The 14,181-nt window shown below is 42.8% G+C and overlaps 1 protein-coding gene across 1 annotated transcript in view; it reads right to left on the bottom strand.

Annotated features, from left to right (window-relative positions):
• LOC115476024 (cytidine monophosphate-N-acetylneuraminic acid hydroxylase-like) overlaps positions 1–14,181 on the bottom strand; it is a 362,006-nt gene that overhangs the window by 152,944 nt on the left and 194,881 nt on the right. Inside the window, 1 exon segment of the mRNA XM_030212136.1 lies at positions 13,354–13,463. Within this exon segment, the coding sequence (XP_030067996.1) occupies positions 13,354–13,463 (110 nt within the window).

Genomic DNA, 14,181 nt, shown 5'->3' with positions numbered 1-14,181 from the left:
TCTGAAGTTCACTGCAGTGCCCCCTAGGGTGCCCTGGCATGGGGGACCAGTGCACTACGAATGCTAGCTCCTCCCACGACCAAAGGGCTTGCATTTGGTCGTTTCTGAGATGGGCGTCCTTAGTTTCCATTATCACCGAAAATCAGAAACAACCAAGTCTAAGGATGACCATCTCTAGGGATGACCTAAATTTCAAGATTTGGGTGTCCCCGACCGTATTATCGAAACGAAAGATGGACGCCCATCTTGTTTCGATAATACGGGTTTCCCACCCCTTCGCCGGGACGTCCTGTGAGGACGTCCTCAGGAAAACCTGGGCGCCTCTTTTGATTATGCCCCTCATAGGCTTTCAAATAGTACTCATTTTGGCCAGGGCTTTTTACATGAGGGAATAAGGGAGCCATTCTCCTTATTCTCATGTAGTTTAATTCTGCTTCCAAAATGAAACCAGTTGTGGCCTCAGTAGTTAATTGGTAGCACTTAGACATGTAAGTTTGTAGAATGTGGCAGCTATACCATACAAGTGGTGCCAGGGGCAGCAGAATACCTTTTTCTTTGGAGGGGTGCCCAAGTTCTGCCCCAACCCTTTCCCTAACCCTTCCCTAACATCCCATAGTCCACTTCATGGTCTCCAGCATCTCTCTCCTTCCCTCCCTCTCACCCCCCCCCCCCAGAATCTTTCTTCCCTCCCTTCCATCCCCCCATCGTCTCCAACATGTCTCTTTTTCGCCCTCTCCCCATGGCATTCAGCATCTCTTTCCATCCCTTCCCCCTTCAGCATCTCTCTTCTTCCCTCCTGCTCCCCTTTCTCTTCATCATCTTTCTTATTCCATTCTAACTTAGCCCACCCCCCAAGTCCATGATGTCTAGCATTCCCCCTTCCCTTCAGCATCTCTTTCCTTCTCTACCGTCCTGCCGCCATTGGGCATTTATTCTCTTACCTTGCTCCTTTGGGGCGGCAACTCTATCAGCTGTATTGCCAGCTCCCATCCTCTCTGAATGTCCTGTTTTGGAGGGGAATGAAGCCAGCTGGCCTTGAACATGTGCAGATGCTCAAGGTCCTGCACTGGCCCACTGCATAGTGTCTATTATGCAGCTGATAGAGTCACCACCCTTGGGGAGTGAAGTTAAGGAATAAACACATTGAAGCGAGAAAGACAGGGAAGAAAACTTTTGGGGGTGCCATGGCACCGGTGTCTCCCCTTGTTCAGACGCCTATGAGTGGTGCCACTTACACATAGAAGTGCCAACACCTCCTCATGGAAGTTGCCAGGTTTGTGCCACTCATTTTCACTCATTCTAACTCAATGGAGGTTGGAAAGAATCATACAAAAGTCAAGAATGTCTTTGTGTCTTATTTATTTATAGCATTTATACCCCGCTTGATAGCAGGTTCAGTGTGGCTTACAATGTATGGGTACAAAGTATCACAGAGATAACACAATGTATGGGTACAAGGTGTCATAGAGATAACATAATGTGTGGTTACAAAGTATCACAGAGATAACACAATGTATGGGTACAAAGTATCACAGAGAATAACACAATTGTATAGAGAAGAACAAGAGGAAAAGATGTGGGGGGAAGGATTGAGGTATGTTAATGTTAATGGTGTGGATTAGGTTCTGTGCATCTAGGGGCAAAATAACTCTTCAGATATTGAATGGAATGGGATAAAGCTTAGCATGAGGGAAGAAAAGTAGTAAGACACAATTGAGTTCAAAAATGGGTCACATAGGACTGGGGGTTCCAGAGATATACGCTCCCTCCCCCCCCCAAAAAAAAAATATTGCCTAATGCATCTCTATGAGAGAGAGAATTTCAGCTTCTGAAACTTGGCATGTGGGAAAATGGCAAAAAGACACATTGCATTTGAAAAGGGGCCAAATTGAACCAGAAGTTCCTGATCAGTGAGTCCTCGAAAATATGGCCTATGCATTTCTATGGGAAAAGGATTTCCAGTTTCAGTAGCATAGAAACTTATGTGGGGTAAAACCCTTGACTGTAGCACTACAATACAGACCTAGTTAAAAAAAAAAAAAGACTCCTGCAAGAGTCTATTGCACTACATATTACAGACTTGGCTTAAAAGTCAGTACAAACTCTGACTTAGTTCACCAAGGCCACTGAGCGGCCAGAAAGACGCCTATGGCCTACTTGTATGAAGCAATGTTCATGCTTTGTTGCCTCAAGAAACTGTGTGTACCCAAATCAAGGACAGTACCCCAGACACTTTACATAAAAGAAGATGCTCTTGGGGTTTGCAGAGCCAAAACATCTGGAACAGTTGTGGTAATCCTTGGGGGGTCACAGTTTCTTCTAAGAACTAAATATAAGGAGCCTCTTGGGAAGCAAGAGGTTATCTTGTGACAACTGGATTCGAGCTGCCAGTGTCTCACAGTTCATCAGCTCGTAAGACCTCTCAGCAACCTGCAGGGCATCCCTGCATTTCCCTGCTTCTCCCAAGAGATGGACACCACACACAGAGTTCCAGCCAGCCTTCACCTGCTGCATGTCCAGGACCCATGAGAAAGTCATACTGCTCAGCTGTCCTGACAGCGTCTTCTGCCAGCTTTTCCGCCAGCTCTCCTACTCCAGCATCCGAGAGATGGACTTTCTTCACTGGCCAGGTTAAAACTGTTTCAGTTCTTGTGCTGGAGATAGTCGGTCCAACAGTTATGGGCCTAGGGTACTAGGTGTGCATTTCCTCTAACTTGCCTGGCAGGTATTCTTTCCTTTTCCCTAAGTAATCTAGCATCTGTGCATTGCTCTCATGTTCCTACTAAATTATTTTCTGCTAAATAAACAAGTTATTTTATTTTTATAATACTTGGACCTTGTGTCTGTTACTTGTCAGTACAACCGGGGCTATGGACTTGGATCTGTAAATCAGGAATCACAAGTGTGGTTTCCAGAGTGCTATAACAAGTTATGTGCTCCTATCTGCAGTGTCCTCTAGGAGGCAGTGTAAATCTGTTTTGTCCCCACACTTAGATACAGTGAAATGTAGCAGCTAGAGCAAGGAAGTTTAAAAGGTGGAATTCTTTACTCTTCCAAACCCACTAATTGCCCCTACCCGTAGAATACTATCCCCTCACTGGCCCCATAGCCAAAAAACTACCCCCCACCAATTGCCAAACCACTTTGCAAACTCTCCCATTCCCTAAAACTACCCCCTGCAAATGCCACACTGCTCCTACACTCAAAATGTATCCCCTGCAACTTCCATACCAAACTACCCTGCCCCTAAAACTAACCCGTACAAACTGCTGCACTTCACAAAACTCCCTCAATGACCCCACTACTCTGCAAATTGCCCTACCCACAAAAATTAACCCAACTACTCCATTGTCCTTCAAACTACACTATCCACAACTGACACAACACCCCCAAACTGCTGCTTCTCCATCTCCAAAAACTAACCCCCCTGCAACTGTCCTACCACCCCACAAATTGCCCACCCCCAAACTAACCCTCCATAACTATCTCTACGTGCCATGGGCAGGGTAAGATTAAGCCATTGGCAAACTTTGCAAATACTTTGTGTCCACATGTTTAGTGGGGCTCTGTGAGATGTACTTAGGACTCAAGAGGTTGGGACTGCTATTGTCTGGCTTTTTTTCAGAAGTCAGCAAAATTTTACATTCATGACTATATTTGAAAAAATGATAATAATAGTTGAAAGGTATTAATCTGCAAACAAACCTTTTCCATAGACAGGAAGGTGGTAGAACTAGAGGACATAAAATTGAGGTTGAAAGGGGGCAGACTCAGGAATAATGTCAGGAAGAATTTTTTCATGGAGAGGGTGGTAGATACCTGGAATGCCCTCCCACAGGAGGTGTTGGAGATGAAAATGGTAATGGAATTCAAACATGCGTGGGATAAACACAATGTAATCCTATTTAAAAGCTGTCACGACTGTAGTTGTGACTCCACTTTTCAGTCTCACCTTGTCTTCCGGTGGTCAGCTTCAGAGGTGGCTCCAGACTGTTCTTTTCTTTGTATTGTTGCCTCTGCTGCCACTTCCTGTATGTTCCAAGCTTTACTCTGGTGTTTAGTGTGTTTCAAGCCCCTTTCCTGTAGTCGTGACATCATCAGTGAAGGCCCTCACAAGAAAGGTGAGGACATTTATTCAGAGCCTTTGCAAAGCCAAAGGTCTCTAAGGTTTGTCAGTGTGCTTATGTAGCACTTCTGCCCTGTTTCCTAGTCGGTGTGCTTGAATAGCACTTCTGTCTTGCTTCCCAGTTAGTGTGCCTGTGTGGCACTTCTGCCTTAGTTCTGTTTGTCTGTGTGATACGGTTAGCATTTCTGCCTTAGTTCTTCAGTTTGTTTGTGTGCTAGTGTTATCACTTCTGTCTTGGTTATTGCCTGTTTATTCTGCTGTTTGTTTGTGTGGCCATGTGGCCCAGCCTTGAGCTCTGCCTAGTCTGCCTCACCTTGACCTCTGCCTAGTCTGCCTCACCTAGAGCTCGGACTAGTTTCTTTTTTGTTCTGCTGTTGTGTTTAGGTTCCCGTTCGGGCTTGAGGCCTGCATGAGAGAGGGCTCTGTGTGCATCGGTTCCAGGTTGGCCTTGCCGCCCGTTTGAGTGTTTTCTCTTCTGGCTTTACTTAGTTCTGTCCCTGTGTTCCCTGCCTAGTCCAGTCCTGGTTTGTGTCTTAGTACAGCCTGTGTGCTCTGTGTTTTTCTGGTCTATTTCTGCCTGTGTGCTCATTGCACGTCTAGTCTGCACCAGTCCTGTTTGTTCAGTCCAATCCTGGTTTATGTTTTAGTACAGCCTGTGTGCTCTATGCACTTCTAGTCTGTTTCTGCCTGTGTCCTTTTGCACTTCTAGTCTGCTCCATTCCTGCTTGTTCAGTCCAGTCCTGGTTTGTGTTTTAGTACAGCCTGTGTGCTCTATGCACTTCTAGTCTGTTTCTGCCTGTGTCCTTTTGCACTTCTAGTCTGCTCCATTCCTGCTTGTTCAGTCCAGTCCTGGTTGGAGAGTTTTGCCTGCTGTTACTGTTGAACAGCAGCCCAGAGCTCACGTTGTTACTGAGTCCATGACAGTTTGCTAAGAGCCTGAGACCGTGACAGAAGGAATGGATCCACAGAAGCTTAGCAGAGATTGGGTGGCAACACCAGTAACTGGGAAGCAAAGCCAATGCTGGGCAGACTTCTACAGTCTATGCCCTGATCGTGGCTGAATAGAATTGGGTAGGCTGGAGTGTAGCTTTTCAGGAGCTTCAAAATTAACTTCAGAAATTTTAGAACAAGAACTGTGCTGGCCAGACTTCTATGGTTTATGCCCTGAAAATGGTAAGGACAAATCAAGATCAAGTATGCATATTAAGTATTACATATCATATGTAATGAGTTTATCTTGTGGGGCAGACTGGATGAACTGTACAGGTCTTTATCTGCCATCATCTACTATGTTACTAGAAGGTAGAAGGATGAGTATTAAACCGAAACCACAACTGAAATATATCGCCTGGTTTCATCTGAAGCCAAAAACTAAGTTTGGTTGTAAAAATGTGACCCAATGAGTCTCACTTTGAATTGTCAAAGCTTGCAGTCAGCAGCCCTCTGCAAAACCCACAGGAGTTTATTACCCTTTAGCCCCAGGAACTGCAACCACAGGCTGACAACTGGGAGAGCCATTTTAACAAGGACTTCTGAACATGTCTGGCACGTTTTGGTTCCAAGTCAATGCAGATGTAGTTAAATATCCTCTGAGACAGGAATTTTGTGAGAACGTGTAAAAAAAAATCATGATTACCAGCTTTTTATGCTTACCCAAACTGTACACAACTAACAAGAGAAAGTAGAACTGAGATGTTTCCTGTTTTTTATTTTAGTTATAAAACTGATTAAGGACAAACATAATATAGATTCTTATTAAAATAAGGTAAAGGAATCAGAGGCGTAGTCAGACTCGGTATTTTGGATGGTATGTCTGACATTGTGCCACATTTGGAGTGACAACTGAAATCATATCTCCACAGAGAGGCTAATTTCTTAGCAGATTATCAAATTTACATACTTAAATTCCTGCTAAACATTTGTATCAAAAGCATTTATTTGGAGCAATCTATTTATCATAAACTAGTGCTGTACTGAATAGCATATTTTACTATTCAACCAAATATAAATAAAAAAAAGTATTATTCAGCTGAATACGAATAATAGGCATTGAGCTTTAACATAACAAATAATAAAAGAAGCAACATGAAATCAGAGATCAAGTATTTATTTCAGTAGGATTTAGCACAGTAGAGCCCCGGATTATTTGTATTCGAAGTTAAATCACTACGTGGCTGAATACGAATAATGAATAATCCTTGCGAAGGATGTTAAAAAAATGGAAGCGGTGCAAAGAAAAGCTACGAGAATGGTATGGGATTTGCGTTCCAAGACGTATGAACAAAGACTTGCTGACCTGAACATGTATACCCTGGAGGAAAGGAGGAACAGGGGTGATATGATACATACGTTCAAATACTTGAAAGGTATTAATCCGCAAAAAAATCTTTTCCGGAGATGGTAAGGCGGTAGAACGAGAGGACATGAAATGAGATTGAAGGGGGGCAGACTCAAAAAGATGTCAGGAAGTATTTTTTCACGGAGAGGGTGGTGGATGCTTGGAATGCCCTCCCGCGGGAGGTGGTGGAGATGAAAACGGTAACGGAATTCAAACATGCGTGGGATATGCATAAAGGAATCCTGTGCAGCAGGAATGGATCCTCAGAAGCTTAGCCGAAATTGGGTGGCGGAGCAGGTGGGGGAAGAGAGGTTGGTGGTTGGGAGGCGAGGATAGTGGAGGGCAGACTTATACGGTCCGTGCCAGAGCCGGTGATGGGAGGCGGGACTGGTGGTTGGGAGGCGGGAAATACTGCTGGGCAGACTTGTACGGTCTGTGCCCTGAAAAAGGCAGGTACAAATCAAGGTAACGTATAAACATATGAGTTTATCTTGTTGGGCAGACTGGATGGACCATGCAGGTCTTTTTCTGCCGTCATCTACTATGTTACTATGTTACTATTTGGGGGTGCTATTCGTTACAGCCCTAATTATAAACTACTATGCAAGATCATAACTGCATTACTTGCAATCACATTACACAAAAACAAACAGAATGTAAATAGAAGTTCCCCCCCCAAGACTACCTCACACTCCCTGGTGCTCTAGTGGTGTAGGCGGGGCAGGACTGATCCCCAGTCATTCTTGCCCATGTCAGCTCCATTCTCAGAATGGCTCTCGTGACCTCTTGCAGCAGTCTTGTGAAAATCCCACTAGAGGTCATGGCATCCATTTTGAGAGCAGAGCCAGCAATGGCAGAAGCAACTGAGGATCATTCCTGCCCTGATTGCACGCCTAGACTGCTAGGGATTACAAGATAGGCCCAAGAAGGGCATCTACAGGTGGACGGGGTAGGGGGAGAAGCAACTCCTGTTCAAAGGGGAGGGGAAGGGATGGAGACAAACAGGACAAAGCACAAATTTCAGCTTCCACCAGTAGAAATCAAACAAATAAAACATGGAAAAGAAAATAAGATGATACCTTTTTTATTGGACATAACTTAATACATTTCTTGATTAGCTTTCGAAGGTTGCCCTTCTTCCTCAGATCGGAAATAAGCAAATGTGGTAGCAGATAGTATATATGAGAGAAACATCAAAGCATTACTTTGACAGTCTGACAGAGTGGGAGGGTGGGAGTATGCATGGGGACATCAAAGCATTTCATTGATATTCTAACAGAATGGGTGTTGGTAGGTGAGAGGAGGGTAATAAACAGAGAAATAAACAGAGAAATACAGCTTTATGTTTTATAATGGGTTAGAAAACCCAGATCCTTATTAAGTCCTGTTTGTTGGGTGTCAAAATATTCAATCATTCTTATTTCAAAGGTCTTACGTTCCTGTATTGTTTTAAAATTACCTTTCAGTATTCTTACTGTGAAATCACTGGTGCCGTGTTCTGGTCTTGTGAAGTGTTGGCTCACAGGGGTGGGGGCCTGACTGGCACCGGCTATTTTCATGTGATGTCTGTGCAGATTGAATCTTGTATTAAGCATCTGGCCTGTTTCTCCAATATAGCATCTTCATTACATTTCTTACACTGAATGATATATACCACATTGGAAGATGAGCATGTAAAATAGTCTTTTATGTTGAATATATTTCCTTTGTGAATGACTGTGGGGTCTTGTGAAATGTTTTGGCATAGTTTGCAGCTGGCTGTGTTACATGGAAACGTGCCCTTTTCTTTTTCCGTCTGTGTTGGAAGTTTACTTCTGATCAGCTTGTGTTTTAAATTTGGTGGCTGTCGGAAGGCCAGCACTGGTGGGGATGGGAATATCTCTTTCAGTAATTCATCTTCCTGAAGTAGTGGCTGTAGGTCTCTTATGATTTTCCTCAGTTTCTCCAGCTCTGGGTTGTGTGTCACTACAAGGGGAATTCTGTCTGTGGCTTTTTTTTCTTTGTACTGTAGCAGATTTTCCCTGGGTGTTTTGAGGGAGGAGGCAATATTCTTGGAGATTATTTTGGGGTTGTAGCCTTTCTGTTTGAAGGATGCAGTCAGGGTTTCAAGGTGTCTGTCTCTATCCTCTGGGTCCGAGCAGATACGGTGGTATCTTGTGGCTTGGCTGTAAATAATGGATCTTTTTGTATGTGAAGGGTGGAAGCTGGAGTTGTGGAGGTAGCTGCATCTGTCTGTGGGTTTCTTGTATATAGATGTTTGTATACAGCCATCACTGATTGAGACATTTTTATGAGTTGGACGGAGGGGAAAGAAACTCTGAAACAATTTTACTATTCCTTCAATACATACCATCCTACAATCAGATTCAAATTGACTACTTCCCAGAAAAAGTCAATTTTTTTGGACACCACAGGGAAAATCTGCTACAGACAGAATTCCCCTTGTAGTGACATACAACCCAGACATGGAGAAACTGAGGAAATCATAAGTATAGGAGGAAAAAATAACATGATTTTTTTTTCATTATAAATCATTCCTGTAAGCTGTTACAGCTCCAGTATACCCAGTGCAAAATAAGACAGCAGATGTAAATTCTCAAATTGGACATATTCCAAACACTAAAATGAAAATAAAATGATTTTTTTCTACCTTTGTTGTCTGGTGATTTTGTTTTTCTATCCATATTGGTCCAGTCTCTGATTCTGCTGCTCTCTATCTGGGCGGGACCAGAGCTTGAGAGACAGAACGAAGGGAAGCTGAAGGCGTGCCGAGCCAGCACGCTTTTCACTGGTGCTGCTGACGTGCTGTGTCGCTACCGATGCCGCCTTCCCTTAACCCCAAGCAGGTATGAAGTTTTAAATTTCGGAGGGGGGGGGGGGCGGGAGGCAGGCGGGGAAGATCACAAATGGGCTGGGGAGGCTCTCATGCACTAGAATTTACGCATGCATCTTTATAGAATACAGTATCAAGATGCATGCATAAATTCTAATTGCCACCAATTAGCATTGATACTTCACTATTAGTGCCCAATTATCAGCGCTAATTGGTTCATTATTCAATTTTGAGTACCATATATAGAATCCAGGAGTTTAAGTGCAATGACCCCCAAATTCTGTAAAGGGTGCCTTAAGTTGTGCATGCTGATTTGGCTGCATGACCAAATTGCACGTACAATATTAGTGCCTATTAGTGCTGATAATTGGTACCTATTAACCAATTAGTAGTACTAATTGGCTTTAATTAGAATTAGCACACAACTTTCTAGGCATATTCTATAATGTGGTGCGTGTAAATTCTCATGTGTGCAGTTGAAAAGAGGACATGGCTATGGGTGTGGAATGGGTGGGTCGTGTGCATTTCCAAAAACTATATGCACTATTATAGAATACACTTGATCTGCACCTAAGTTAGGCGCAGGTATTTAGGTCTGGTTTTAGGTGGCCTAAATGAGTGCGCCTAAATTTTAGTCGTAAGAACACTGAGCATATTCATTTTATTGTCCCAGCATAACAAATATAATCCTACCACTTTAATTACTCCCAACCTCTCCCTCCCTATTTCGGACAGTCTGAAACTTTTAGGAATTACAATCGATAGACATTTAACACTGGAGACCCAAATAACTCACACCACAAGAAAATGTTTTATTCAATGTGGAGACTTAAGTGAATAAAACCTTTTTTTGCCCGTGATGTCTTCTGCAATCTGATACAATCCATGGTTCTAAATCAGTTGGACTACTGCAACGTTATATATGCAGGCTGCAAAGAACATCTACTCAATAAATTACAAACTGCGCAGAATACTGCGGCAAGACTGATCTTTGGAAAATCTAAATTCGAACCTGCCAAGCCCCTTCGTGAAATGCAGCACTGGCATCCCATTAATGAACTAGTTGCCTTTAAGGTCTGCACCTTAATTCACAGGATAATCTATCAGGAAGTTCCAGAATATATGCTCAATCTGGTTGATTTACCACCTAGAAATAGATCCAGTCACTCAAGATCCTACCTGAATCTACACTACCCAGATTGTAGTGGTCTTTAGTACAAATCTATTTATGGCTCCAATTTCACTTTTATAGGCACACAACTCTGGAATGCTTTACCCAAATCAGTAAAATCTACCCAGATCTACCTAAATTTCAGAAAATTACTGAAATCCGCACTGTTTAAGAAAGCTTATTTAAGGACGTTAATTATCTTTATTATCTTTTTTACATATTGTTGTTTTTAAATTATATTTACTATCTTATTTATTGTATAACTAGCCGTTAAAACGGGCGAGATTTGTGTTTTGCAAAATGTAATAATTCTCACCTCCATCCATCCATGTCCAGCAAACCTCCTCTCTCCCCCCTGCCCTCCCCTCCCCAATCCATGTCCAGCAACCCTGCTCTCTCCCCTGCCCTCCCCCCATGTCTAGCAGCCCTCCTGTATCCCCTGGCCTCCCCCTGTCCACCAACCATCCTCTCTCCCCTGCCCTCCCTCCATGTCCAGCAACCCTCCTCTCTCCCCTGCCCTGCCCTCCCCTCCCCCTCCATTGATCCATGAGTCTTAGGGCCCTGTTTATTAAGCCGTGCTAGAGGCGTGTGTGAATCTCTAGTGTTCGTGGGTGCTAATTTTTAGCATGCTCTAAAAACACTAGTGCACCTTAGTAAACAGGGTCCTTAATGTCTTATCAGTTAAGCAATGGAAGGGCCAAGGGGCACCATTGTTGGGCTGTGCTTAGGGCATCAGTGGCCTTAGTGGAGGAGTAACCTAGTGGTTAGTGCAGTGGACTTTGATCTTGGGGAACTGAGTTCAATTCCCACTGCAGCTCCTTGTAACTCTGGGCAAGTCACTTAACCTTCCATTGCCACTGGTACAAAACAAATACCTGAATATATGTAAACCGCTTTGAAATGTAGTTGCAAAAAACACAGAAAGGCAGTATATCAAGTCCCATTTCCCTTAATCCAGCCCTGTATGTAAACCACTTTGGTTGTACCACAGAAAGATGGTATATCAAGAATCTAATAAACATAATCCTAAAACCTTCTATAACTACCCCAATCACTCTCTTCCTTCTTCTCTTTTCCCTTCCTGATCGCTACACATTACTAACTGTATCTGATATCCTGAAACGATAATGTTAACAATCTATGTAAGCCACATTGAGCCTGCAAATAGGTGGGGGAATGTGGGATACAAATGCAATAAATAAATAAAAAGTAACTCACTTAGGGGTCCCTTTTACAAAGGCATGGTAGGACTACCGCACAGGTAGCAAGTCACAAAACAGCACTACTGCCAGGCGCGCCCAGGCATCCTGCGGTAGTTCCGTGTTTGCCATATGCCATTTCCTATCCTAGAAAATAGCGTGTGGGTGGGGTCATTCTCAGCAGTAATCAGGCAGCGCTGGCACATTGCCTCACACTACCTGATTACCACATGAGTAGCATGTGAGCCCTTACCGCCTTCTAAATAGGAGGTAGTAAGGGCTCAGGCAGTAATGTCTGCCATGCTAATTTGGAAATTAGCATGTGGCCATTAATGGCAGAAATAGAATTTTGACCATTTTAGAGCAACGCTAAAAGTGGCTGGAGTGTGCGGGAACCCATGCACTAATCTACCGCCGGCCACTTTTTAGCGTGGCTTAGTAATCAGAACATCAACTTTTATACACCTGTCTACAGCATGTGTAAAACAAATATCTGCATTCATAATTTACAAATTAGTCTTTCATTCATGTAGACTATCAGAAAACACTTCCATATCTATTACATTAAATTTTACACTGTAAAATGTAAATCTAAGTCCATATTTGCACTTAGGGCCCTGTTTATTAAGGTGCATTAACGTTTTTAGCACATGCTAAAATTAGCGCATGCTAAAACGCTAGAGTCGCCCATATATTCCTATAGGCGTCTTTAGCATTTAGCGCACGCTAAAAACACTAGCACGCCATTAGCACAGCTTAGTAAACAGGGTCTTTAGTGTTACATAGAAAAACTTGTGTTGTTTGAACATTGGAAATCATGAAACATACAAATAAACCACAGCTAACGAATTCTAAAAATGGCCATACAAAATATACATATGCTTAAATCATAATATAAAGTTTATTGCCAGTGTATATTATTAACACCATAAAATAGGAAATGGTTGGAAATGGAAAATGATATGGCTCACTTTCTCCCCCTTAGAGAGCTTATCTCTGGTTGGAAGCTCTTCATCTAACAAGAGTTGTACAAAAATACAAAAACAGAGAGAAAAGAAAAAAGCAAAAGAAAAACACGCCCCCCCCCCCCCCCCCCCACACACACACACACACACAGGTTCTCTCTGTGCCATCTATTACAGAACGTGGCTCCAAATGACATGGTGATCTGGACTACATCACTACTCATTACAGGATCCTTTTACCAAGCTGTGGTAAAGGAGGCATGTTTTTGATATGCACTGAGGCCCCTCTTTTACCATAGCAGGTAAAACGCTGGGGGTTTTTTCAAAGAAATGGCTGTGTGGCAAGTGAAGCACTTGCCACATGGCCATTTTGGGGGAGGAACACTTACTGTCACCCATTGAAGTGGCGGTAAGGGCTCCAGCGCTAACCCAGTGGTAAACGATTACCACCAGGTAAACACCGGTGCGACAAAAATAAAAGTATTTTATATCGCAAGAAATGGTGCACGCTGGGGGTGGGAATTACCACCAGGCTGCTGCGGTAGCCCAGCAGTACTTCCAGTTTAGTGAGTGGTAAGCCCACGTTGTGCTTACCGCCACTTAGTAAAAGACCTCTTATATCTTCTGAAAGGTCAGGATATTTCAGATTTTCTTCACTTTCTGGCTTAGCAAATCCAACTGTAATGGAAAATCTATGAAGATAATACTGTTTTTTTTTTACCTGTACTTCCCCAAATGCCAGGTCCTCTGGAACTTGGGGTTCAGCTTCCCAGGGATTTGGTGGCTTCAGTTCAACAAGTGAAAGTGTGTTATCTTCATCTCTTTCAATCACTGAAATAAACACCCAACCAGGCAAGAAAACATCTGTATTACTTTGTCATTGCACTATTTCAAGACTTTCAATGCAATGCCTTCACATAATGGTCAATTAAAATCATGCACCATTGGCCAGCCATCATGTCCGCATACATCTAATCCTTTCTTACAAAGTAAGCATCTTCTGGAGATTCACCCATCTTAGCAAGTTTAACATGCATGAAAAACCTATGTATAATAAAAAACATTTAGGAATCCATTTACTAAGCGGCGGTAAGCCCACCGTGGGCTTGGTCCCTCTCGTTTTAATATCTTAATATGACATCTTTAATTATAAAACTCATCAGTAGGACTTTGAATGTCAACACTTATTTTTAAATGGCCTGCATATTTTAAAGATAAGTGTTGATATTAAAAGTCCTATTGATAAAAGACTATAATTAAATATTTCATAATAAGAGATAAAAAGAGAGGGACCAATGAGGAGGCAGGTGAACTATGGGCTTATATGCTCATATGTAAAGAGTCACTGCTGTGGTCCAATAAGATTCAAACAAATAAGTATTATGCTATGTGGAACTATGATTGGACAAGATATCATTTCTACTGCTGAGTAATGAATATGTGACTTATTTCTAAAGCATCATCAGATGTATGTAGCACTGGACAGTCATATACAATACAGTCCCTGCTCTACAGAGCTTTCAATCTAGTAGACAAAAAAAAATCAACC

The sequence above is a fragment of the Microcaecilia unicolor genome, chromosome 1 (genome assembly GCF_901765095.1).
Source record: "Microcaecilia unicolor chromosome 1, aMicUni1.1, whole genome shotgun sequence".
NCBI lineage: Eukaryota > Metazoa > Chordata > Amphibia > Gymnophiona > Siphonopidae > Microcaecilia > Microcaecilia unicolor.
This window is presented reverse-complemented; position numbering and strand designations above follow the sequence as displayed.